The sequence below is a fragment of the Canis lupus genome, chromosome 18 (genome assembly GCF_011100685.1).
Source record: "Canis lupus familiaris isolate Mischka breed German Shepherd chromosome 18, alternate assembly UU_Cfam_GSD_1.0, whole genome shotgun sequence".
Lineage (NCBI taxonomy): Eukaryota > Metazoa > Chordata > Mammalia > Carnivora > Canidae > Canis > Canis lupus.
In genome coordinates this window covers 41,443,986-41,469,842 of record NC_049239.1, presented here as the reverse complement: position 1 = coordinate 41,469,842, position 25,857 = coordinate 41,443,986, and the positions used below count along the sequence as shown (strand labels likewise).

Genomic DNA, 25,857 nt, shown 5'->3' with positions numbered 1-25,857 from the left:
CAAAGAGGAGAATGAGATATAGAGAAACACAGACAGAGCACTTGTACACAGTGATGCAAATGGTAAAGAAAGGGGGGTTCTGTAATTGTATATGATAATGACCCAGTCAATCCATCCATCCCTCAGAGAATGTTCCTTTGCATTATGAGAGAAGACAGTGGACTTTGGGGAAGCTCATGTAAAACTAATTATAGAGATGTGGCACTAAAGTGACATGGGAAAACAAATAATGGTAAATAACATCTTGAATTTATTTAGCGCTTATTACTTATTAGACAGTTTTTGGAGAGTTTTATTTGCATTATCATATTTAATCTTTAAAACTACTTTATGTGCTAGATGCCATTATGTTTCATTATGCAGATGATGTGAGTAATTTGCCCAAGGTCACACAGTTGGTAAGTATAGATTCTGAGGCTTAGATGCCAAACCAGAATGGAGAACCTGAGTTCTGATAAAGTACACTGTGGACATCCAGGGACACCCCAGAAAAATTATGAAACAAAACAAAACAAAACCCACAAAGACTATATATGGGATAGCTAATCAACTCTCTCTGATTGTTGTTATTCTGTGTTTGTTCCCAAAGTCTATTCAACCACATTCAGGTTTTAGAGGTAGCATTTTTCCTTTACTATGAAGTAACTGACTTGGGAAAACGTGATAGTTCTTTAAAATGTATCTTTTTACATTTAAAAAATTTTAAAAAAGGTTTTATGTGTTTATTTGAGGGAGAGAAAGAGAGCAAGTGCAGGTGCCTGTAAGCACCTGTGCAGGAGTGAGGAGGGACGGGGGTGGGGGTAAGCAAGATGGAGGGGGAGAAGGAGGAGAAGAGGTAGAAGGAGAGGGGGAAGCAATCTGCTCATTTAGCAGGAAGTCAGGCAGAAGGCTTGATTCTAGGACCCTGGATGGTAAGCTGAGCCAGAGGTGGATGTTTCACTGACTGAGCCATCCAGGTACCCATATATGTATCTTTGTTTATAATTGGATGATCATTGTATACATAAACCACATCTTCTTTATCCATTCATCTTTCGTTGGACACCGAGGCTCCTTCCACAGTTTGGCTATAGTGGCCATTGCTGCTAGAAACATCGGGGTGCAGGTGTCCCACGAAAGATGAATGGATAAAGAAGATGTGGTTTATGTATACAATGGAATATTACTCAGCTATTAGAAATGACAAATACCCACCATTTGCTTCAACGTGGATGGAACTGGAGGGTATTATGCTGAGTGAAGTAAGTCAGTCAGAGAAGGACAAACATTATATGTTCTCATTCTTTTGGGGAATATAAATAATAGTGAAAGGGAAAATAAGGGAAGGGAGAAGAAATGTGTGGGAAATATCAGAAAGGGAGACAGAACGTAAAGACTGCTAACTCTGGGAAACGAACTAGGGGTGGTAGAAGGGGAGGAGGGCGGGGGGTGGAAGTGAATGGGTGACGGGCACTGGGTATTCTGTATGTTAGTAAATTGAACACCAATAAAAAAAAAATAGAAAAAAAAAAAAAAAAAAAAAAGAAAAAAAAAATTGGATGATCAGATTAGGTGTTTATTAAGACCTCAACATTTTTGCTGCATCATTTTTATGGTCACTACTCGATCATTAAAAGAAATGCTTGCTTATGTGGGGAACAGATTTTACTATAGACTGCTAAATAGAAACATATTCATATATGTATTGTGATCATATTTTTCAAAAAGATCTGGACTAGACTCAAAATTTCAGAGTCCATAATTTCCAGTATTTTGCTGATTTGAAATTCTTTCCCAGTATCTTACACTTTGCATACAATAGACATGGGCTGTTTTTCTGCTTTATGTTGAGCTTCACATAGTGTAGATCTTAATTTATGTTACTTCTCATTGTGGGATAGTTATCATAGATTTAAGTTTTTGGATCATTACTCAATGATTTATTTGTTCTCATTGATTGTGTTAAGAAATTTGAAGTATCTCATGAATGTTGGAAGCAGATATATTTATTTTGAATAAAATACTGCATTGGTAAAGTATAGAATTTTGTATCATTTTGAGTCAAATCACTAGTTTTCAATAGCCTAAAGTAATAATTATGTTCATAAGCACATTTTAACAGTCAAATATTTATCAACCCTTAAAATGCATAAGGTACACATATCGATTCTGGTGATATGTGTACCTTTATTAAAAAGATGTGTTTACTCTCTGGGCAGATCTAATAGATGATGGGAAAACACAGCTAGGGAAAACACAGCTATTAACAAATGAGTGCTACAGGACAAGGGGTTGGATTCTCCTAATGGAAGTTACCTCTTGAATGCTCACACAATCCCTATGAATTGTGCCATTATAAATGCAGACACAGCTTTATAACTGTGAGTGAAGATATTTATGTATGCAATGAACTGCTGGAAGCTCCAAAGATGGAACTCCTTTAAGTAGCTAGTCTCTTCTGATATCTTAAAGTTCAGAATTTGGTTTTCTGGAAGTATAAAACTTCTGAAGGGTGAGTCCTGTATTGATGCTGGATCACTCTCCAGTCTAACTCTGGATTGAAAGTTCAGGAAATCTGAAACTCCTCTACTTCCAATTTAGTTCCCCCAAACCAAACTTGATCAATTACAAAGCTTATGTCATTCAGTTCATTTATGGTTTTCGCCGGTTCCTATCTGCCTTTTCTGTTTTCTCTTATTTTCTCTCTTCTATGTTTATATTCTCCCTCTGATTTTGAGTACAAATTAGCTTGTCTAGAAGCATAAAGAATAAAATAATCTCATTTCCTTCACAAATGATAGTCTACAAATATAGATGTTATAATGGAGCACATTTAAAATAATCCTGCCAAAACAAAATTGCACCCATTACATGTACAGTTGGCATTGGATGGCATCTGATAGTCTTCATGGATAATTTATTTTCCTTAGGTAAGAAGGAATGTCTTGTATTCCACATAGACTCAGATAATCAAGAACTAACAGTATGAACAAAATATCTGGTCTAGTCGATTCATCACTTTAATAATCAAATAACCTTTAACACATGCTAATTCACCCTGAGTATTGTAAAGCTGGTCTACCACGAAGTACTAGCATATTCTTTAAGATACAGTTTTTAATGACCAGAATTCAGAAACTTAAACATCTGAGAAGATTATAACCTTTCCAATTAAGAACATGCATTTTCCCAAGATGATTGAGCAAAATCAATTGATGTTTTGAGATTTTTAGTATAGAATGTTTGCTATGATATCATGATTCTGCCTAAAATCTTTATGATTGCATTCTAAATTGAGCTATGGTTAACAATAATCAATTCTAAACAGTTTTGGAAAGTAGGGAAAATGTCTATGTAGTACCTATTTACTTAGATTTACACTATTCATTTTTCTACCCAATAATCTAGCTTGTAATAAATTTCAGTTCAGTTTGTATGCTTATGTGTGTGTATTTTCAAACAAAATGTTGCTTATGTTGTACTTTCTTGAGTGGGAAGAATTTAATATACTGATCTCATTTGGTTTCTTACATGCTTAAAATTCAGCTGAATTAAATAAAGTTAATAAGCCTTTAAGGGGCATTCATGGTATGTCTGGTTCTCTCACTTCTGCAGGTGACTTATTTTTCAATATTTGGAGCTCATAGTGAAGCAACTCAGAAAGGCAGTTATCTAAATTCAAATTATCACTTTATGCTCCATGAACTAGGTATTATTATGTAAATAAGGTTATTAGAGATGAGATTATTTCCATGGTGGATCTCAGAAGGCCAAGAAAGCATTCAAGATAAAAATAAATGACATATAACATGCAGATTGCAGTAATTGTGAACAGGATTCTGGAGAAAGACCTTCTTTGTTGTTTGGTGGGTCATGTCACAGATAAGCCCACTTGAATGTACCTCCCACATAGAAAATTGGTCTCCTCATTGTAGTTGATGCAAGAAATTTGTGGAAATGAAAGCAAAAACTGTGACTGGTGATTCTAAACTCTCATATTCTAGAAAGTCACCCTGTGTGAGGCTCTGTGGGGCAAACATTGTTGAGTCAGGTAGCCATTTTTGACATAAAGCTTGTGATCCTCTCAAATTCATTATGGCTCTTTTGTTTGCAGCTTCTGACACCAGAGTTCAAGGCCTTCCAAAGAACATATGGGAAATAGAAACAATGTGACAGAGTTTGTCCTCCTGGGGCTCACACAGGACCTGGAGGGGCAAAAATTTCTGTTTATCCCATTCTTACTCATCTACATTGTGACAATGGTGGGTAATTTGCTTATCATGGTGACCATTATGGCCAGCCAGTCTCTGGGTTCTCCCATGTATTTCTTTCTGGCTTATTTGTCATTTATAGATGCTACTTATTCTACTGTCATTGCTCCCAAGATGATTGCAGACTTGCTCTATGAGAAGAAGACTATTTCCTTCCAGGCTTGTATGACTCAAGTCTTTCTAGATCACTTATTTGCTGGTGCTGAAGTCATTCTTCTGGTGGTGATGGCCTATGACCGATATGTGGCCATCTGTAAACCACTTCATTATCTAATCATCATGAATCGGAGGACATGTGTTCTTATGCTGCTAGGGGCCTGGACTGGAGGCTTCCTGCACTCATTGGTTCAATTTCTTTTTATTTATCAGCTCCCTTTCTGTGGCCCCAATGTCATTGACAACTTCGTGTGTGATATGTATCCCTTATTGAAACTTGCTTGCACCAATACCTACCTCATTGGAATTTCTATGATAGCTAATGGAGGAGCCATTTGCACTGCCATTTTCTTCATTCTTCTAGTTTCCTATGGGATCATATTATACTCCCTTAAGACTCATAGTTTAGATGGGAAACTCAAAGCCTTCTACACCTGTGCATCCCATATAACTGTGGTTATTTTATTCTTTGTTCCCTGTATCTTCCTGTATGCAAGACCTAATACTACCTTTCCCATCGATAAATTCATGACTGTGTTTTTAACATTCATAACTCCCATGCTGAACCCCTTAATCTATACTCTGAGGAATGCAGAAATAAAAAATGCCATGTGGAAACTTTGGAGTAAAAACGTGACCTTAGTTGATAGAGAGTTGTATTGCTCATGCAAAATATGATACTACTCTTTTACAGAATCAGGACTATTTTCACTATCAGTGATTATATCTCAAAAATTATCTCCTTGGGTTAGTTAAACCTATTTATTCTGAAACAGCTATATAAATTAATCTTTATTGAATTGGAGTATGTTATAACCCTTACAAAGCAAGAGAATTGTGTGAGTTTAATCCCTGACATATGTAATCATGTCGTGTTAAGATTCTTCAATGGGCATCAATTTTTGGTTTTATTTCAAGTTTTTGTTTGTGGGGTATGGTACCTCCATGGAACATAAAAATATAGAACTTATTCTCTTTTAGTTCAACAGAGTGAAATTTTAAAATTAAAAATTCACATTGTTAAAAAAAAGCTTTAACTAACAATAAAAATAAATATCTTGGTCAAATTAATTAATTTGAAATTTCACTGCACATATTCGTAGTTGAGGATAGATCTATGAGAAGTGAACTTTATTAGCTTTATACTGTGATGGTAGCATAAGTTGATTTTGTATATTTGAGTTAAGTTTTAGACAGAAAAATTAAATTATTCAACCCATTGTGTACATCTATATCAAATGGTCTCTTCTGGTAATTGAAACACATATTTAAGTCACTCATGTCAGAGTGGAACCCATGGTCTGCCTACATCAAATTCTATTCTCTGGGTATACTTTTTTAAAAATTGCAATAAATGTTAAACCTTTTGGGAATGTGCTTTGTTTTACATATGAATGCCTTTCTCATTCTCTGTAAACTTTGTGTTCTTGACTTAAGTGAGAAGTCAAAGGTACCATTTCTGTTTACAATTGCTCTACAGAAGTTTTGGAGGTTGATTCCTGTATTATGAAGATCGTTTTTCAAGGCCCTTGCATTACACATTACCTTGTTGAGAGGTCAACCCATAACATGGATTGGACATGAAATTGGTATTTTTTGCCCTCATCCTTCTTTCAATTTATAATTGGATCCCGTTAGTGTACTTAGCAATATTAATGCTTCCATTTGTTTAACATGTATTGAATAAATGCTAGACATGAATTTTCATTTGTTCTTCAATGAAGAAATAAAATGTAATCTAGGTATTTTAATCAGAAAGGAATCCAATATAGTGGAAATGCTTCAAAATTACCAGTATAAAAGGAACTGACACCTGGATACTGGTGTGAACTCTGTTGGGATCAAGGATTCACCACCTAAGCTGTGATGCAGAGATGAAGAAGCCTGATTCAGGATGAAAGATGTGTGCATATACTTCTTAAGTTCTTTCCTTGTACTGATTATATATATAATATATAATATATATATATATATATATATATATATATATATGTTAAAGTTTTGCTTCTTACATTTACATCTTTGACCCATATAGGATATACATTTTCAGGTATGGTGTGAGGTAGAAATATAGTTTCCTTTTTATTCTAAGAATAAATTTTCCCAGCACATTTATTGAATAACCCTTGAATTTCCCACCATGCTGCAACACCTCCACCTTCATATATAAAAAATCCATATATCTATTCTTCTATTTCTTAGCTTTATATATTGTTCAATTAGTTGATCCATGAACAGTAATACAGTACCTAGATTACTGCAATGTTTCAGTTTACTATTGTAACATAAAAAAATCACCCCAAAATTTAGTGGCTGAAAATACCAGCAATCACTTTATTGCTTCAGATAGTTTCAGTGAGTAATGAATTTGGGAGCAGTTCAGAGAGGTACTTCTGTTCAGGGTCTCTCCTGAGATTGCAGGCAGCAATTGGCTGAGCCTGAGGTCATCTGAGAAGTTTCTCCAGTCACATGTCTTGTACCTAAGCCTGCAAGTCTTGAACAGTGGGGACTAGAACAACTGGTATTCCTTGAGATCGTAAGGAGGATGTGGCCCTAATATGATAGGAGATCATATGATAGGATGTGTCCTTGTAAGGAGAGGAAGGAACAGTAGAGTTCACTCCCTCAAATGTGTGCACAGAAGAGAAGCCATATGAGGATAGTGGGAGAAGGTGGACCATCTACAAACCCAGAACAGAGACCTCACTAGAAACCAACCCTGTTGCGACCTAGATCTTGGACTCCAGCCTCCAAGACTTGGGAAAATCAATGTCTGTTTAAGCCTCTCAGTCTGTAGTATTTTGTTATGACAGTAGAAATAGATTCATGATGATGATGATGATAAATAATCTAGATTTGGTGAATAAAGCCTTGAATTGAATTACCATAATTCAATTCAGGAAGATTGTAGCTTCTCATCCAATCACCAGATATGAAAAATTTCTAAAACTAGCACTTTTTAAATGAGTGAATCATCACAAATCTTTGAATAAATACTCCATGATGCCACCAAAATTAAGGGGTGTGTATCTTTCTCTAAGGCATCTGAGACCATTTGCCAGGGTAACTGTGCTCTGGAAAAAGAAAAATACACAAATATTTCTGGAGATACTAGAAATATGTTGCAAACCAATGCACAGAATGCCACTGTGGTCTAGTGGTCAGAAAGCAGATGGAAAGTGAAAGAATATTGACTCAAAGCTATCATAGTGGGCCAGTTCTGCATCCATTATTAGACTACAGACTACATGTATTCTCTAGGAGTACATTTCCATTTTGGATCATTAGTCCCTGGAGTATAGTTTTATGGAATGAAGGACTGAGTAGAACTATTTAGAACTAATTTTCCTCTTCAAAATAGTAAGCAAAAAGCAGTAAGCATATCCTTGGACTACCAAAGAGATTCGATGGACACAGGGAGTGAGACTTAACTACATTCCCATTTAATTTACTTGTTTGGCTTGGGAATAAAATGCAAATTCTAAATATGTGTGGAAAATGGAAGCTTAAATAAATTAGATCAGACTTGAGAGTGCTGAGCAAGAGACATTGGAGGGTCTCTAGCCCTTGTGGAAATATGTGATGCCATTGTACATTCTCTCTGTTAAAACACTTCATTCCAAGATTTATTTTGTTGTTTGTGGCTCACTCCTTTTAAGGCTTTTCGTTCTGTATATATGCCAAGTGTTTTCTCCTATGGTTTCCGATATGGTTTTGGAGCTCCAAAGTGTCCTCTTTGTAACTCCTACTAAATTTTTTAAAATTGAGAACTCTGTTCCATTTACTGTAGATGATTAAACCAATATAAATCCAAAGACATTCAGTGGGTTCCTGAAAAAGAAATAAATTAGGCAAGCCAAAAATGTCTTGTTTGAATTACTCTCAACAAATGAGAATATCAGCTATGCCATGTAGGTAAAAGATAAGTAGGTTGAGTTATAAGAAGACTAAATTTTTATCCTTAATTTGTCACTATCTGAATGTGTAATTTGGGAATATTTCTTTCCATCCCTGGATCTCACTTTCTTCACATGGAAAATAAAAAGTATGGATTAAGTACTTTTCAATAATTAATTCAATCCCCAATGCCTAAGATTACTGACTGACCAAATTCTAGCCCCTCTGTGCTTGAATTTTCAGAAAACTCTCAGAATATAATATGAAATCCAAGATTAGTATTCTTATAGTTACACACAGAAAACACTTTCTAGGGACTTTTGATTGTGGAGAGCTCTAAAATTAGGCAGAGAACATTGTGGAACTGAAATAGTAGAAACTCATTTTGATTCTACCACTTACTAGTTACACCATCCTGGAAAAGTAAAAGAAATCATTCTAAGCCTCAGTTTTTCTATCTATGAGTTGGGAATAATGTATTCATTCTTTAGAGTTATTCTGAGATTGAATATGAGAGATTATAAATAATGTACTTGATACCTTCTTTTGATAGTGAATGTAGAGCAAATTAGAAATGGAAAGGGACAGTAATATGTTATTAACTGACTTGACAAAGTAAATAGGTAATAGTAATTCCAAATTCTCCTAAGAGAATTCTCAAAGGAAGAAGTTGATATATTTCAAATTCCCAAGTGTTTTTTTGAATCTATTTGTTAATGTCTCCACAACTTAGAATGAAAATCAGTCTTCTTAAAGCCTTTGTTGAAAGATGGTTGTTAATGAAGGATCATACTACCTATCTTAGTAAGTTTTCACATGGGAGGTAATGTGGGGCTAACGTAAAAATCAGGACTTGAGGCCAGATGAACTTGAATTATATCTTTAGGTCTGTTCCTCATTAACTATATATCCTAGGGTATGAAGTTTTCCTTTTCCATGTCTCAGTTTTCCTTTCTGTAAAAGGAGGAGCATTTCCACCACATAGAACTCTTTCTAAAAAAATATTAAATGAGATAATTTACATTTTTTCCATAATGCCTAGCACATATGAAAGCACATATGAAATCAATACCAATTTTTGATTATTACTTATAATAATAATGGCCAACCTTCACACAGAACTTTATAATTACCAAATAATTCACATGTCTTAAAAGTAAGCTTAATTTCCTTAGTCCTTAACCATCTCAGAACTTTAATATTTCTGAGACCACAAAAATAAAAATAGAGATGAGGAAAAGCTATTGGGACGTTCAAAATAGTATTAAAATTTCTTTTAAAAGTATCTTCTCTAAAATTAGAATGACACATAATCATGATTAAAAAAATATAAAATACAAATAGGTAAAAAAAGAAAAAAATGTTAGTTTCAGCATTACAATAAACCTATAAAGTAAGACTGCTTTTGTTCTATTTACTTTCTGCATTTTTTATGAATAATTTTAAATAATTGTACCTATACCTTTATAGGTACAATTTATACCTATACTCTTTCTAATAAGAGTATAACATTTAACACTATGGTAACTGAGCGTATTTCTTTGAGTTGAAAGATTTTGGAGAAATGTTTCTTTAATTCCTGAAGGCAAAACGGGGTACCTTATTTAAATGCGCTGAAATGACTTTTAGCTTTTATTCATTGATTGTGTAGTAGACCTTTCCTGTTTTGATTCCTATGTAGTTTGGTTCTTAATAAGGGAGAATACTGCTGGGAGAGGCACTTTTGGTTGTTATATATGTGTTATTTATTGCATGAGAGAGGCTAGTGAAAACCTCATGGTTACTGGTTGAAGATGTGGCTTCTGATATCACATTTGAAAGCAATCAAAGCAAAAGATTTCTCTCCCCAAGAGTTGAGATGATTTTATTTGATAAAATATAGTAAATAACTGGAACCTCATTGTTTCCAAAATTTTAATCTCTACACAAGAAATAATACTCCTTTGCTTCATGAAGTGATAGAAAATAAACAGTTCTTTCAAGATTAGATATTTAGAATTCTATTCCCTACTTTAAGTATTCACTTAATCTTTAGTGCAAAATCTTGAAGTGCCTAACTCTGTGTACTAGTCACAATGACACGATCCAATGCTCCATCTTCCTGGGTATTCACATTTGGTTATATGGCCTGTCTACATTGAAGTGCAGTTCTCTGACCCTTTGAACGTTTTCTCTCTTTTTCATTAGAATGTTGGTTGTCCATATCATAGATGAGGAGCTCTTTCAGAGCAGGCTCATGTCTTTGTATCTCTCCTTGTAGACCCCCTTCAAGCCACATATTAGGGACTTAACGTGAATCAATGAAAATTTGGGTAGTAATTTTTAGATGCTAATGTTTAGGTGCTAATGTTTAGATGATTTAATTGCAAGAGTAAGCCAGGCACCCAAACAACCATGTTTGTGAGAGATAAAACATTGGAGTTTTAAAAGATTGGATTCTCTCTATCTTTGGCCCACACAGATTTACACAGAAAAAAAAATTCCTTCCTTAATTTAACTCAGCTATGGTGATAATATCTGTTATAGATCTTTATTTTTTCAGCCTAGGGGCTGTGAAAAGGAGGCTGGTTAGAGTCTTACAATATAGCCATCCTAGTTTCCATATTATCACTTGCAATATTGATAAGCATAGGTAAGTCTCTTCACATTTCCTGGCCCTCTTGGTACCTATTCTTTTACTGGATTATTCTCACCAGTCCTTTTTCAGAAGGGACTGAAGCAGTACTTTCTGGGATCATAAGGGGATAAATATTATTTGCTCTTTGATTATATACCATTAAAGGTTAAAAGATAAGTCTAGAAAAACAAAATCTGGAGGCATGAAAAGGGGATGAGGAGCAGGGGACAAGTAGAGATCCTTTTTTTTGGGGGGTGGGGAGGGAGAGTGCTGAGATAAAAGGTAGGAAAGAATGAGTTCAAAGGGGAGAGTATCTGTGAATGACAACACTTGCAAGAAATCTATTTCTTTTTGTTGGAATTTGACATTCACTTTCAAACTGTAATTGTGTGACAAACACTGCTTTTAACGCCGAGACTAATGAATCTAATGCATAAGGAGTGTGTGTGTGTGTGTGTGTGTGTGTGTGTGAAATAGCTTACAAGCAGTCACTTTGGTAAAGAAGAAAGATTCATGCTATGTAGTTAAAAACTATGCAAATAATAGACAAATATTCACATTCTTTTTTTAAATAATTCATTGCTTTGGAAGGTATAGATACAACCTCATAGAAAGAACACTATATTAATAGTCATAGTCAAATGTCACCTTTTGTATCTACTTTGTGTCAGTTACTGACCTAGTAGTGCCTCTGCTCTCACAGATATCCTTTAAGTTGTGTATCTTCATTTTATAGTAAACAGTGAAGAATTTTAGAGGTTAAAAGAATTTTATACAATTATCTTTGCTCTTTATTTCAGTGTAAGGCCAGAGTCACAGCCTACTGACTTACATTGAACAGCTTCCTTACCCTTTCTAATTCTTCATTATTTCATCTGTTAAATAAAGATGATAGCAGCGTCTGACCTCACTGTTGATATAAAGATTAAATATGTCTGGCACTTGATAAACACACAAGCAAATGTTACCTGTGTTAGTGGTGACATCTAGACATGACATTGTCTCAGTAAATGACAACACTATCTTTAGATGATGTTGTCCAAAACACTTTGGAGTAATTTTTACTCTTTTCTCTCTTTAAATCTATGTTAAATTCCTCATCAAATTCTACTGTATCTAATTTTATCCCTTTATAATACATTCACCTCTACTACTACCATCCAGGTCCAAATCACCATCACAATTTGGTTGGCTTATTTCAATAACCTTCTAACTAGTCTTCTTCTATACTTGCTCATTTTTTTAAAGGTTTTATTTATTTACTCATGAGAGACACAGAGAGAGAAGCAGAGACATAGCCAGGGGGAGAAGCAGGCTCCACGCAGGGAGCCCAGTGTGGGACTCAATCCCAGGACCCCGGAATCACGACCTGAGCCAAAGGCAGACGATCAACCACTGGGCCACCCAGGTGCCCCTAAAAGAAATACATAGGGTAAGAGAGGGAAAACTAAATGGGAAGTCATCAGAGAGGGAGAAATACCATGAGAGACTCTTAAGTATAGAAAACAGTGGGTTGTTGGAGGGGAGGTGGGTTGGGGGATGGGGTAATTGGGTGATGGGCATTAAGAAGGGCTTGTAATTTGATGAGCACTGGGTGTTATACACAACTGATAAATTATTAAACATTACATCTGAAATTATCTACTTATATGTTGGCTAATTGAATTTAAATAAAAAATGAAATAAATAAAGTTCATTTTTGACAAAAAATATTGTGTAAAACAGAAATGTAACATAAAGATTACTAGACATCTTCAGTGGAAGTCTATGTGTTATCTATGGCACTCTCTGGGATTATATGATTCTATGGGATTTATGTCTTTTATTGCCTTCAGCTATTTTACAACTCTTTAAATGTATAAAACTGATAATAGCACTACAACTCTGGTCCATAAAAATGCAAATGTTGTTTGGTGAAAGGTTGATTAATTTCCCTGACCATTACAGATAAAGTCAGTTTTGCATTTAATTTGTAAATCAATTATACATCCCTGATTGAATAATGTAAGGGTGGCATTTTGGATTTTCCTTTAGGCTGATTATAATCTTACCAGTTTCCTCATTAATTACAGATGCTTTATAAATAAAATAAACTTATATAAAGGGTAAGCTATTTCCTCATTTATTTTTATTTTTATTTTTTGAAAAAGAAAGAACATAAATTTTCTGTGTCCATCGGAGTCCTGAGACAACATACTTAAAATGAGAGCTTTTTTTTTTTTTTAAGATTTTATTTATTTATTCATGAGAGACACACAGGGAGAGGCAGAGACATAGGCAGAGGGAGAAGCAGACTCCCTGCGAGGAGCCTGATGCCAGACTGGATCCTAGGACCCTGGGATCATGACCTGAGCTACCCAGGTACCCCTAAAATGAGAGATTAAAAAGAGTTTAATTATGTATACTTACCAATTTATAGGTTGGGTTAAGGGAACCCAATAAGGGATGATAATGCCATTACCACAGTTGGACCTGAGAGAGCAAGGGGAAAGAGTGATCACAGGAACCCAGAAGGTCCAACCCCAAGAGCTCTGCTAGTTAGTCACCCAGTGATTGACAAACCACCGAGGGAACCAGGACGATAACTATCCTAAGATCCATTTCTTCTCACCTGCCTTCTTACATTCAGCTGGTACCACCTATTGGCCAGAAGGCAAGAAATCTGGCTGAAGTGGACAAGGGAAAGCAGCGCCCAGGGTAGACACTTTGAGTGTAGATCTAAAGGGGTAGAAGGAATATGTCTAGTCATGTTCCATTTTTTCCCCTTAGTAAGAGAATAAACACTGTAATTTTTGGAATTAACTGGAAAAAGGAAAACACAGGAGAAGTAAGGAGTCTTCTAACTTATTTATTCATTTAATACTTACTGAACACCATTATGAGTCAGACACTGAACCAAGGGCTGGAGATAAAGTGGAGAACAGAGACAGGTCTGACTCTGGCTACTTATTTAAAGGACTTTAAATGGAAAAGAGCACGAACTAGACTTAATCTGTGTATCAACCATGTGTGAAACCAAACCAACAGTTGTACAAATAGGTTTCTTTAAAAAAAAAAAGAAGAGTTTTTAACATTTCTTACTGGCTGAGAAGCAATCAGATTTATTATATGTTGAGCTCCCTGTGTCTGGATGTCCTCTAGCAAAGGGTCCAAGACCATTTGTTGAAAGAGAATTTTTTTTGCATCCTTGTAAGAAATGATTTAGCTTCAAAAATTCACCTTTTTATAAAATAGAAAAAGCGTGTTTCTTCCATTTGGCATACCATGAAAAAAATAGCTTATACTATTAAAAAGCTTTGGGCTTATCTAAAAACCCAAAATATAAAGTTCTTATCACCTTGCTCTTGAAAATTGTCTTTACAGGTTAATTCTCCATTCTTGTATTCTTCATCAGCATTGAAATGAAAGAAGAAAGGATGAATGTAACTGTATTCATTCTAATGGGACTTACCCAGAATCCTCAGATGCAGAGAATTCTATTTTTGGTGTTACTTGTCACCTACATTGTCACTGTCTCAGGCAACCTGCTCATTGTGGTTACTATAATCCGCAGCCAGACTTTGGACTCCCCAATGTATTTCTTCCTGGCCTTTTTGTCTCTGATAGATGCATGTTATTCCTCTTCCATAATTCCTAAAATGCTAGCTGATCTGCTCTTTGATTCAAAATCTGTTTCCTTTAGTGGCTGCATGACACAGCTCTTTGTAGAACATTTCTTAGGAGCTTCAGAGATTGTCCTCCTTGTAGTCATGGCCTATGACCGCTATGTGGCCATCTGTAGACCTCTGCACTATGTGACCATCATGAACCATCACACATGCTGCCTCTTCGTGGGGATGTGTTGGGTAGTGGGTTTTCTCCACTCCATTGGACAGATTCTCGTTACTTTCTGGCTCCCCTTCTGTGGTCCCAACATCATGGATCACTTCATGTGTGACATTTTCCCCCTGATACAACTTGCCTGCACTGACACTTTCTTTGTTGGTTTCTTGGTTGCTGCCAATGGTGGAGCAATTTCTGTGATCACCTTTGTGATGTTATTGATATCCTATGTGGTCATCCTGTGCTCCTTGAAGACTCACAGTTCTGTGGGGAAGAAAAAGGCCCTCTCTACCTGTAGCTCTCACATCACAGTTGTTGTCTTGTTCTTTGTGCCCTGTATTTTTATGTATCTGCGACCAGTAGCTACTTTTCCAATGGATAAAGCCATAGCTGTATTCTATACTCTTGTTACCCCCATGTTAAACCCTGTCATCTACACAGTAAGGAATACAGAGGTAAAAAATGCCATGAGAATGTTATTAACCAGGAATGCAATTTCAGATAATAAATGACTTAATACAAAGATTTTATTTCTATCGTGATCTTTACATTTTTAAAAATTTTATTACCTTTTCATTGCCCTTCCCATACCTCTCCAGGGGTGCAACACCTCTGCAAGTTAGGTATTATGATTATTGCTGTTTTACATATGAAGGAAAATGAAATTCAAAAACATTAAATAACTAGCCCAATGCCAAAGCTAGTGTGCAGATCTAGATTTTTCTAAAACCAAATCTGATGCTCTTTCAATTATTTTAAAGAGTACTAGAAAAAAAAAGGCAGCATTTCATCAGAACATTTTCTGTTTTGTAACAAACTTAAAAGTGTGCTTTTCTAATTATAGAGTTGTATGATGGCTTTTGTGTATAAGCAGTTGGTACTCAGAAAGCTGTATTGCCTACTGACATATAGGACAGTGTGGAATATAATTTAGAAAGAAGATACTTGTCAATACCCTTTTGCACACATTTGATATACTTAATATTTAAAATCATATTGGATTTCTTCTGTTGAATAAAAGTTGTCAGGAATTATAAAAATTAATTGTATTTAAGCTGATGTGAAATTTTTGAAGTGTCTTCATGTGTTTACAACTTATAAAATTGAATTCTAGTGTTTTTATTTTACAGAAAAAAAAAAGTGAAAATAAGAAGGGTTAAATAACTAAATCCTAGAACATGTAAGTCAGCCGTGTGTCCAGGATGTGATCTTTTCACAGGATGGAGAGTAAGAAAGGCTCAGGATGGAGAATAAGAAGGGGGCTGAAACTGGTATTTGATTATAGTTTGGTCTATAAAAATACTTTTTATTATATGCCGTATGGTGTGACACTTCATTAGAATAACAATTATTAGTACAATCAAAGGCAAGTGTTTTTCAAAAACACAGTAAAACATATTTGTGAAAAAATTTTACTATTAAAAAGGTGGCTTTTTTTTTTTTTAAAGTGGCTTTACTTTTAGCTCCTTGAATCTAGAATCTCTTTGGAAATTGCTTTAGAAGATCATTTATAAGGGATATGAAAAAAACAGGAATCATTACAGTTGACAGAGAAAGTATTGCTCAGCTATACAGTTAACTTATATCACCTTATTGTGAATCAATTCTGGCTCTTTTCAAAAGTAAAGTTTGTTTAAAAAAAATGAAGTCTGTTACCAAAATACAAATGTATATGTATGTCATAGATATGCTGAAAGCTTCCTCTTTTGACAGAAAAATCCAGGCTCCCGCCTCATGAGTACCATATATTTTATTGAAAAAAATCAATTGATTCCATGATGTAACAATATTTAACAAGCATATTATGCTTATAAAAATGTAGAGTAGAAACATCAGCTTCAGGATCAGAAGACATGGTCTTATTTCTTACTGTACCATCATTCCATTCCATGACACAAAACAACTCTCCCATTTCTACCAGTAGTTTACCTGAGTCAATTAAGAAGGTATTTCCAAGTTCTGTGATTCTGCCCATGCCAGTATTTTATTATTATAAATACTGTTATATTCACTTCTATCTCAATTAGAGGAAGTAAGATTGGAAGAGTTATGAGACCACAGCTCATGTCCCACAATTTTTCCATTTCTAGTAAACAACTTAGAAGATGTCCTTCTGGGCTGAAAAGGTCTATGGGTTGGTCTAAGGTAATATGAGTTCTGCTAATTTGAGAGCATATTCCTTCCCCTACTGAAATGTATGAAAATGCCCATAAAAAGAACATATTGGCAAGGTATCTGATTTTTGTGAAATTAGTCCATGAACCCATCAAACAAACCATACCTCAACTAGTTTTTGACCAACCGTGATATGATCTATATTTAATTTCTTCTTTCATTCCAGTTTACCTTTCTAGTTTGAAATTCTGTGTTGCTGTCTTTCTAGGATTTTCAGCCACTCTGTCTTTGGATTTATATTCTGGAAACAGATGTCCTGGTATATAGCTCCAGGAACTTCTCTTTGAAAAATTACTTTCATAGACAATCCTCAGTGATTTAGATTTAACTCGGTTCTTATTTTATTTCATGGTACTCTAGGCCTTAGGGAGCTAGACTAAATAGATACAGGGATTCTAATACAATTTCTCTACCAACCACTGTAGCTAAGTAGAGGCTGGATGACCACTTAATGGACAAAGTGATTGGGTTGCAATCTTCCATGATGCTGGACATTATGAGCTTTTAAGTACATTTTAATTCTCTTATCTGACTCTGGCTTTCATTCAAGAGTTGAAAGATAAGTTGAGGACATTTTCACAGATGACACTTCAGGAAAATTCATGTTTCATATAGCTCTTTAGTTTCAGATCCTCATTCAAATTTTCTTTGGCATCTGCCATCACAAATATCATCATGGCACTATGACACTCAGTGTCTATCAAACCAGGATTAGTTAGTCTTAGTCATCTTAAACTGTTTTCCCTCATGACACATGTTACTCACAGTGATCACATTCTCTTGGGTCAATGCAGAGTTATGTACAATTTCTTTTCCTTCTTAATAAAGAAAGCATGTTTGAATATGACTGAGTGTGGTTTTATATGGGAATATTTCAGAATTGAATTAAATTTGTTTAAAAATCATTTCAAAAATTGATACTTATTTCTTTTAATAGATAATTGGAATATGCCTCACAGTTGGTGGCAGCATATAAAAGTGTCATGACACTTTAGTTGTAAAACAATAATTTAGGGATAAGGATTCTGGCCCAGGATTTAGAGGCCTGGCTTATTTTTTTGCCCTGGAAAATGGCATTCTCAATTCCTGTCTTATATTTCCTTGTTATAAATTGTGAATACGGATGCATAGTCCTTTTCTATTTCATAGGTATATTATGAGATTAAATTTAAATGACTGAAATAAATGCATTTTACTATCTCTGAATGTATTTCAAGAATGGAATTATTTTCATTATTATCATGTTAATCTAATTTCAGAATTAACACAAGAAACAACCACTTTGAAGAAGTACAGTAAGCTTTAGCGGTGTGCAGTGCCAATGTTATAATAGGGTTAATAACTATCACTTAATGTACATCTTTAAGTAATATTTAGAAATTTTCACCATGAATGGTAGATCAATCAAAGAAACAGAATATTATAATGAAAAATAAAAAAAATTAAAAAACATCAAAGAAAGAAAAGAAAAATAAAAAAAATCAGATAGTTATCCCCCTAAATATTTAACTTATACAATACCAAATATCCAGACTCTGTATTAAACTCATTTTTATCAAGTATACAAATTCAGATTAAAAGAAGGAATTAAAATTTAAGATAGATGCTATAAAACTCCTCTGATGTTCAGTTAAGTTATGTGAAATAATTGGGTTGTTGGCAAAATCTAGTAATGAAGGTGACATATCCCTGAGGCCTCATTAGTCACAGCTAATAAACTTCCCCGAATGTGCCTACAAATAGGGTATGTGGTCGTGCCTGTGAGGATGAAGAGAAAGGTGCCATTTATAAATCAACAAAGACACTTGACGGAGCTGGGCCAGTTGGTATTTTCAATCTTACAGCCTTACTTACTCCTCAGTGAACTAACAGGTGCCTGGGACCCTGGCATGAAGCTGTGTTAGACAAGTTCATAGGTGAGATCATTTTTTTCTCCCAGAAAATCATATAATTATAGAATCTCAGGTTTAAATGGGTCTTACAAATCACTGTAATCACCTCTCACACTCTACCAATCTGAGGTTTAAATCTCTTTAGCAAGTCAAGCATCACAAAAGACAGAAGCAACTAAAATACTGCCAATTTAGAAGTAAAAATATTTTGGGGGTATTTTTCCTTATTGATATATATTTAAATTAGACTCCTATTATGTATTCAAATTTGCATCCGAATTTTCCCCCACCTATTATTACAACATGATATTCTTTGCTTTGGTATTGTGCAATTTTTAAAGACATCTCTGTTAAAAATGACACATTATCCAAAGAGGTGCACTATATTTTACTTATCCATTTCTCTAATGTTGGACATTGTATGCAGTTTCTAATTTTCCACAGCTCTTAATAATTGTGTTGAAGATATTTGTACACAATGAATTTTCTCTTTTAAAAATAGTTTTCTTTGGATTCGATGCCTAGAAAGAATATAGTGGAGTCAAATAAAAGAAAAATAATTTCTATTTCTTTGTAGCTATTTCTAAATCACTCATTAATTACATCTTATTCTTATTCTTACCTTATGTACACTATACTCTTTTCTGGATCTGTTGGGGAAGCGCACCTCAGAATAAGTGAATGTAATGAAGCTGCTGCACTTGGTTTTCACACGAGTAAAATTTTCATTTTGGATAATTGACAAAACTCTTTGCAAAGAAAAGAAATATTTTCTTGAAGAATACATTTCATATATTTATATTTTCTTCTTTGCTTCCTTTAAAGGGAAATATGTATGTCCTCAAATTTCCTCATTCTGCTAGTAATGCAATACCCTGCAACCAGGAATGGTGGGTGATGGATGCGATGGGAGGTTGGGAAAAGAAAGCATGAGAATGCATATAGGAAAAACATAAAGGAGTGGCGGGACCTCATGAATAAATGCACTGCTGCTGGTAATAAAGCGTTAGGGAAAGGATTATTATTATTTTTTTATTTTTTTTTAATTTTTATTTATTTATGATAGTCACAGAGAGAGAGAGAGAGGCAGAGACACAGGCAGAGGGAGAAGCAGGCTCCATGCACCGGGAGCCCGACGTGGGATTCGATCCCGCGTCTCCAGGATCGTGCCCCGGGCCAAAGGCAGGCGCCAAACCGCTGCGCCACCCAGGGATCCCAGGGAAAGGATTATTAAAGGCATTTAAACAGGAACATTTTTTGTGACTTTATGCAGACAAACATACATTTATATACATAGGAAATGTTCAGGGTTTCAGGGTTAAGGGTTTGTATTAGGCACTTATAATAAGTAGAGATTTTATGTATTTGTGTGTATATATGTATGTGTACATATATATATATATATATATATAGTACGTTATCTATCTTAACTAACAGACTATTTCTTTCTGTTCTCCACATTAAATTTCTATTTTTAAAACTTTTAAAATAAGGGTGTCCTTTGCTTGATATATGTTTATGTATTGAACATCCATCCAGGAGTTTTTATCCTGTTCTACTGAAGCTGTCGATTTACTGAATGTGGTTATGTTAAACTGTATGCGGAACAGAATGTTGAAGAATAAAAAATATTAATTAGCAAACACCATAATAATCTTGAAAGTGAAATGATCAGTAACATAGTGTTTCCTAGAAGGAATTAATATTTTCATACTCATCCTATAAACCGTGTCAGAAACTATTAAACTAGAATGCAGCTTTCTTTTTTCAGAAGTCTATTTATGTTTCCCATAAACTAGAGAGTAAAAACAGAGTGAAAGGACAAGAGTGTTTGGCTTCTCAGGTTTACGGGCTTGGGAAATGAGTGTTTTTTTACCTGTGGAGATGCAGGAAGCATGGCAATTCACCAAGCATTTGTTCATTACCTAACAGGCACTAGACATGGCAGACATTGTGTCAGACACTGTGGTAGACACAGTGAAGAAACACAGGAACAGCATGTATATATTATGGTAGGTACCAGGGAGGGTGTGCCCCCAATGGCTTATACATTTCCTGTTTTAAACCACCTGCTTATGATAGATCCTTATTGACCATGTCTTACTTTCCACAGTTAGAGCTGAGGGTTAAATGTAAATTCTCCTGGAAGAGGGAATAACTCTTACTTTACAAATTTCGTATGAGAGTTAACAGTAAGTAAGCTCCCAGACACAAAGGAGGGGTTAGAAGCATGGTATGCTGACATGACTTAGCAAAGTCACATAGAGCAGGAACCAGGAAAATCCCAATCTTGTGTTGGTAGTCCAGTGTTTTCTCAGTAAATTTACACACCACAGGTTGCCCTATGGGTGTTTACATGTGATAGGTACAAGGTTTCCGAGGAGATGGAAAGCACTGTGAAGGAAGGTAAAGAAGAATGAAAACAAATGTTGAGGCAAGGAGTGCCCAGGACATGCTCCACAGTTATGGTGACTGTTTTTGTACTTTGAAATTCAGACTACAATCCTTTCATGGGTAATAGGTATCTCTCTTTATCCCTTTGTAGGGAATTCAGGCCCCAAGAGGGTGTTACTTCCTGAATGGATCACTTCACACCTCCCAACAATGTGACTGAATTTATTCTCTTGGGACTCACTCAGAATCCACACTTGCAGAAAATATTCTTTGTGGTCTTCTTGTTCATTTTTCTATTTACTGTGCTGGCCAATCTGCTCATTGTCCTAACCATCTCCCTCAGCTCCACACTTTCAGCTCCCATGTATTTCTTTCTCACTTACTTGTCCTTTATAGATGCCTCCTACACCTCTGTGACCACCCCAAAAATGATCATCGACCTGCTGTACCAGAGGAGAACCATCTCCTTGGGTGGCTGCTTGACTCAGCTCTTCGTGGAGCACTTTCTGGGAGGATCCGAGATCATCCTCCTCATTGTCATGGCCTATGATCGCTATGTGGCCATCTGCAAGCCCCTTCACTACATGACCATCATGCGACACGGACTCTGTCAGCTTCTAGTGGTAGTGGCCTGGATAGGGGGGATCCTGCATGCCACTGTTCAGATCCTTTTCATGGTCAACCTACCCTTCTGTGGCCCCAATGTCATCGACCACTTTATGTGTGATCTCTTTCCCCTGCTGAAACTTGCCTGCAGCGACACCTACAGGTTGGGAATGGTGGTAGCGGCCAACAGTGGGGCCATGTGCTTGCTCATTTTTTCCATGCTGCTCATCTCCTACACAATCATCCTGAGTTCCTTGAGCTCCCATGGCTCCGAAGGTCGACACAAAGCCCTCTCGACCTGTTGCTCCCACTTTACTGTAGTTGTACTCTTTTTTGTGCCTTGCATTTTCACCTACATGCGTCCTGTGGTCACCTACCCTGTGGATAAGTTGGTGACTGTGTTCTTTGCAATCCTCACTCCTATGTTAAATCCTATCATTTACACAGTGAGGAACTCGGAGGTGAAAAATGCCATGAGGAGTCTGTTGAAGAGAGTAATTTAGGCTGTTCATAATATCAAGCAAGTGACGATGTGTATAAATAGGGAAGATTATATGTCATAAAGTGTGAAAGAAAATGGATATTTTGCAGATCACCTACCGAAAAAAAAAGTCCCATATACTGACATTTATTAAGCACTTAACAGTGGCTAGGGCCTTTGATAGGTGCTTTTGCTAGTTTTAATGTACTTTACCAAAGCCTCAATGTTCATAGGTTGAGGAAAAGAATGGAAAACCAACTATAATTCCCTAGTTTGCTTATTCTAGAATGTTTTTCTCCAGAGTCTTACTGATACTTTACTAAATTTTTAATCCATATGTTACTTGGATGAAATTGTTTTTTTCCATAGGACTTTTTCGTCTTCACCTATGGTAAAGCAAACAAGAGAATAGACATCTTTAGGTAGATATATGTGGAGGGGACAGTTAGGGAGTAGAAGAAATACTGTTGATGTATTTTAGCCCTATGAATGTATCAGAGAAAAAGGAGGGACATCTGCAAAAGGAAGGGAAAAATTCATAACCTATTTGTAGTTTGGGGTTTTTTTTGGCACACACACAAAAAAATAAGCCAGACATTTTGAAACTACTCTTAATTTGGTCTTATTTAAAAAAATCCTTATGACACAGGTTTATTTTTATTTAACTACAAAGAAAATTCTTTTCTTTTTCCTTACCAAGACTTAAGCCATTTGAATCAGCAACAGTAAATATTGTTTTATTTGATCTCAACAAAAAGGCATACAACTAGGTTCAAAAGCTTTTGCTCCAGAGGTGTGATGCATACATTTATATTAATTTTTAAAAAAATTTTTTATTTATTTATGATAGTCACACACACACACACACAGAGGTAGAGACACAGGCAGAGGGAGAAGCAGGCTCCATGCACCGGGAGCCCGACGCGGGATTCGATCCCGGGTCTCGAGGATCGCGCCCTGGGCCAAAGGCAGGCGCCAAACCGCTGCGCCACCCAGGGATCCCCATACATTTATATTAAATGAACATTTTATTATTTATCAGGCATATTCACCTTACTGATTTATCTATGTACAAAATTGGCAATTTATATATTACTGCCCTCAATTTACAGAGAAGAAAATTAGTGAGGAGAGAGGTTTATTCATTTACTTGTCTCAGGTCACAAGTCTGAGTTTCAGCTACAAAATTCAAATTCAGGTCTTCCAGATCTTAGTCCTACTTTCTTTCAAATAAAACACATTTCTCTGAAATATTAATGTCTATCGATGAGAAATTTTTCTGCAGTCTTAATGATTCACTGTGTTCTTCTAGAAAGACGGTGTCAAATTTGATGTAGCTTTGTCTCACATATAGAAACATATTTAAGCAATAATGCTCCTCTGTGCACACGGAAAAGATCAGGTCATTCTTCATTACTACATAATGCTTTATGGAACAAAGTTTCTCTGATTATAGCACTCCAACCTGTGTTGCTTCTCACAAATGTCCCTTTCTCAAACTTACTGGTCATCTGGAACTATTTCTTATTTAACCATATAGTAATACCAGAGCATGGTTTACTGTTCTTGAGGGTGACTGCATATCCCAGCTTATCATGTTTGTCTTAAATTGTAAGGGACAGAAACTTTTCTCACAAAGTCTAGGCCTGGGAGATGTTATAGCAGCACTTAACCTATTAAAAATGATCAGGTTTGCAAATGCTGGTGGAGAATTAAACATTTCAACAGAATCCAGACTAAATAATGAGTGGTTTATTTTGACAGTTAGATAGGAGATAATGAGACAAGGGATAAAGTTAGGAAAAGTATTGAGTAAATGTTGTTTCTACCTTAAAACAAAAGAGAATATTTGAAGAGGGAAGGTAGGGACAACAATTGTGTTTTAGGAGTATCTGATGTGAGAAGGTTAAAGAGGCACAGATTATAAATTGTCAACAGGAAACTTGGAAGCCATAGGAATTGAAAGGAGAAACATAAGAGTCTAATGCTCTCAGGAGATGGAGTCTTGCTGGTTTGTGAATAATTTTGAGGAGTGTTAAGATTACTTCTTTTTAAAGAATCTCATCATCAAGATTCTCTCATGAAGGTCAAATGCCATCTGATTATTTCAGATATTTAAAACAACATGGAAGTAAGTATATTTACTCTGAAAAATTAATAAGATAAATAATGTTTGCATCTGTTGTACAAGGATATTTTGGTTTATATGGACTTTATTTATTTATTTATTTATTTGAGAGCGAGAAGGAGTGTAAGCACGCATGTGAGGAATGGGACAGGCAGAGGATGAGGGAGAGAATTTTTTTCTTTAAAAGGGAGAGAATCTTAAGCAGTCTCCACGCCCAGCACGAAGCAGTTTATATGGACTTTTAATTCAGTGAAAATATCAGGCATTAAGTGAGAGAGTGAGCTAACTTTTATTGAAGACTGGGATGCATAAATTTTGATAGTGCTTTACATACTTTAAGGCTCTTAATGTAATAAATTTGAATAAATAGATCTTTATACCATTTATACAAAAAAATGAGACTGAATAAGGATTAAATAACAATATGAAGTCTTTTAGACACTGCCTTCTCTACTCTTCCCACTTCACAGTACTCCTTGCTAGCATGACTTAAAAATACCAAAACAGAACTGTTTATTGGCCTCATTGGGAAGATTGTCCTTGAGGCATTCTGTCCTTTATTTTGGGGGTCACTTCCTTCCCTTCAGCTCTCCTCTGACCTCTGCTTCCCAGGCTACTTGTAGTTCTTTGATTCTTTTTGTGTCAGAGAAAAGCCACTTGATGATCTCATTTCCACAGACATATTTCCAAATTGAAAGCATGTTATTTGAGAATTCTAATTGTTACAGAGTGAGAATGTATGGAATCTTTATTTTTTCTCTCTGAAGTATATATTTTTTAATCTTTAATGTAACACAGTTTTAATAATAGTCTTAAAAGATGAAGGGGACACTAGACTAAGTGAGAAAAATTTTGTCCCAGGACTTCCTTGGGGTATTGACTTTTCTTTATGTCATTAGGCAGATGGATTGTCGTGTGGTCATTCTCTTATTGAAGAAGAGAGCTTACTTGTGGAGCAGAGAATTGAATGGTTAATACCAGGATCTAGTGTGTTTGTGGAGCATCAACCTGGCCTGGCTCCAATGAAGTTGTGCCCTTGGGAAAAACGGATCACTGCAGGGATGGATAGGAATTCACTGGTATGGTGATTAGCTGCTCAGTCAGTAGAGATGCAACCTCAAGGGCATGGAGTTGGAATGATGCAAGCTTACATATTTTGAAATTCTGTGCCGTTTGAAAATGGCATCCTGCCCTCTTTTAGGTCAAGTCTATTGCCCAAAGGGGAACATTTTATTAATGGTGTTTCTTCTAAGATGTGGATTGGAAACCGTTTACGAATTAAGTTCAGAATACAGCCAAATGGTGGGCACAGTTCCAGGAATGATTTTGTAAATAGCTAACTGGCTTTTTTTTCCCTCCAATCTTTCCTATTTAGATGAAATTTGAATTCTTCTGCCATCTACAAGGATTGTTTCCTATTTAAGTCCTTGGACACAAAG

The 25,857-nt window shown here is 35.6% G+C and overlaps 3 protein-coding genes across 3 annotated transcripts; all 3 read left to right on the top strand.

Moving 5' to 3' along the window:
• The first annotated feature begins 4,130 nt into the window (after positions 1 to 4,130).
• On the top strand, positions 4,131 to 5,084 carry OR4A15 (olfactory receptor family 4 subfamily A member 15). Its single transcript, NM_001388634.1, is given in 1 exon segment — positions 4,131 to 5,084. A coding segment is annotated over 1 exon segment (954 nt).
• A 9,237-nt stretch (positions 5,085 to 14,321) lies between these two features.
• OR4C136 (olfactory receptor family 4 subfamily C member 136) lies at positions 14,322 to 15,254 on the top strand. The gene has a single exon (NM_001388910.1). The coding sequence runs from the start codon at positions 14,322 to 14,324 to the stop codon at positions 15,252 to 15,254; it is 933 nt and encodes a 310-aa protein (NP_001375839.1).
• Positions 15,255 to 21,388: 6,134 nt separating this feature from the next.
• On the top strand, positions 21,389 to 22,312 carry OR4C1 (olfactory receptor family 4 subfamily C member 1). Its single transcript, NM_001388909.1, is given in 1 exon segment — positions 21,389 to 22,312. A coding segment is annotated over 1 exon segment (924 nt).
• Positions 22,313 to 25,857: the final 3,545 nt, after the last annotated feature.

Coding starts and splice junctions, on each gene's coding strand:
- OR4C136 (NM_001388910.1), top strand. CDS start 14,322: ATGAAAGAAGAAAGGATGAATGTAACTGTATTCATTCTAATGGGACTT.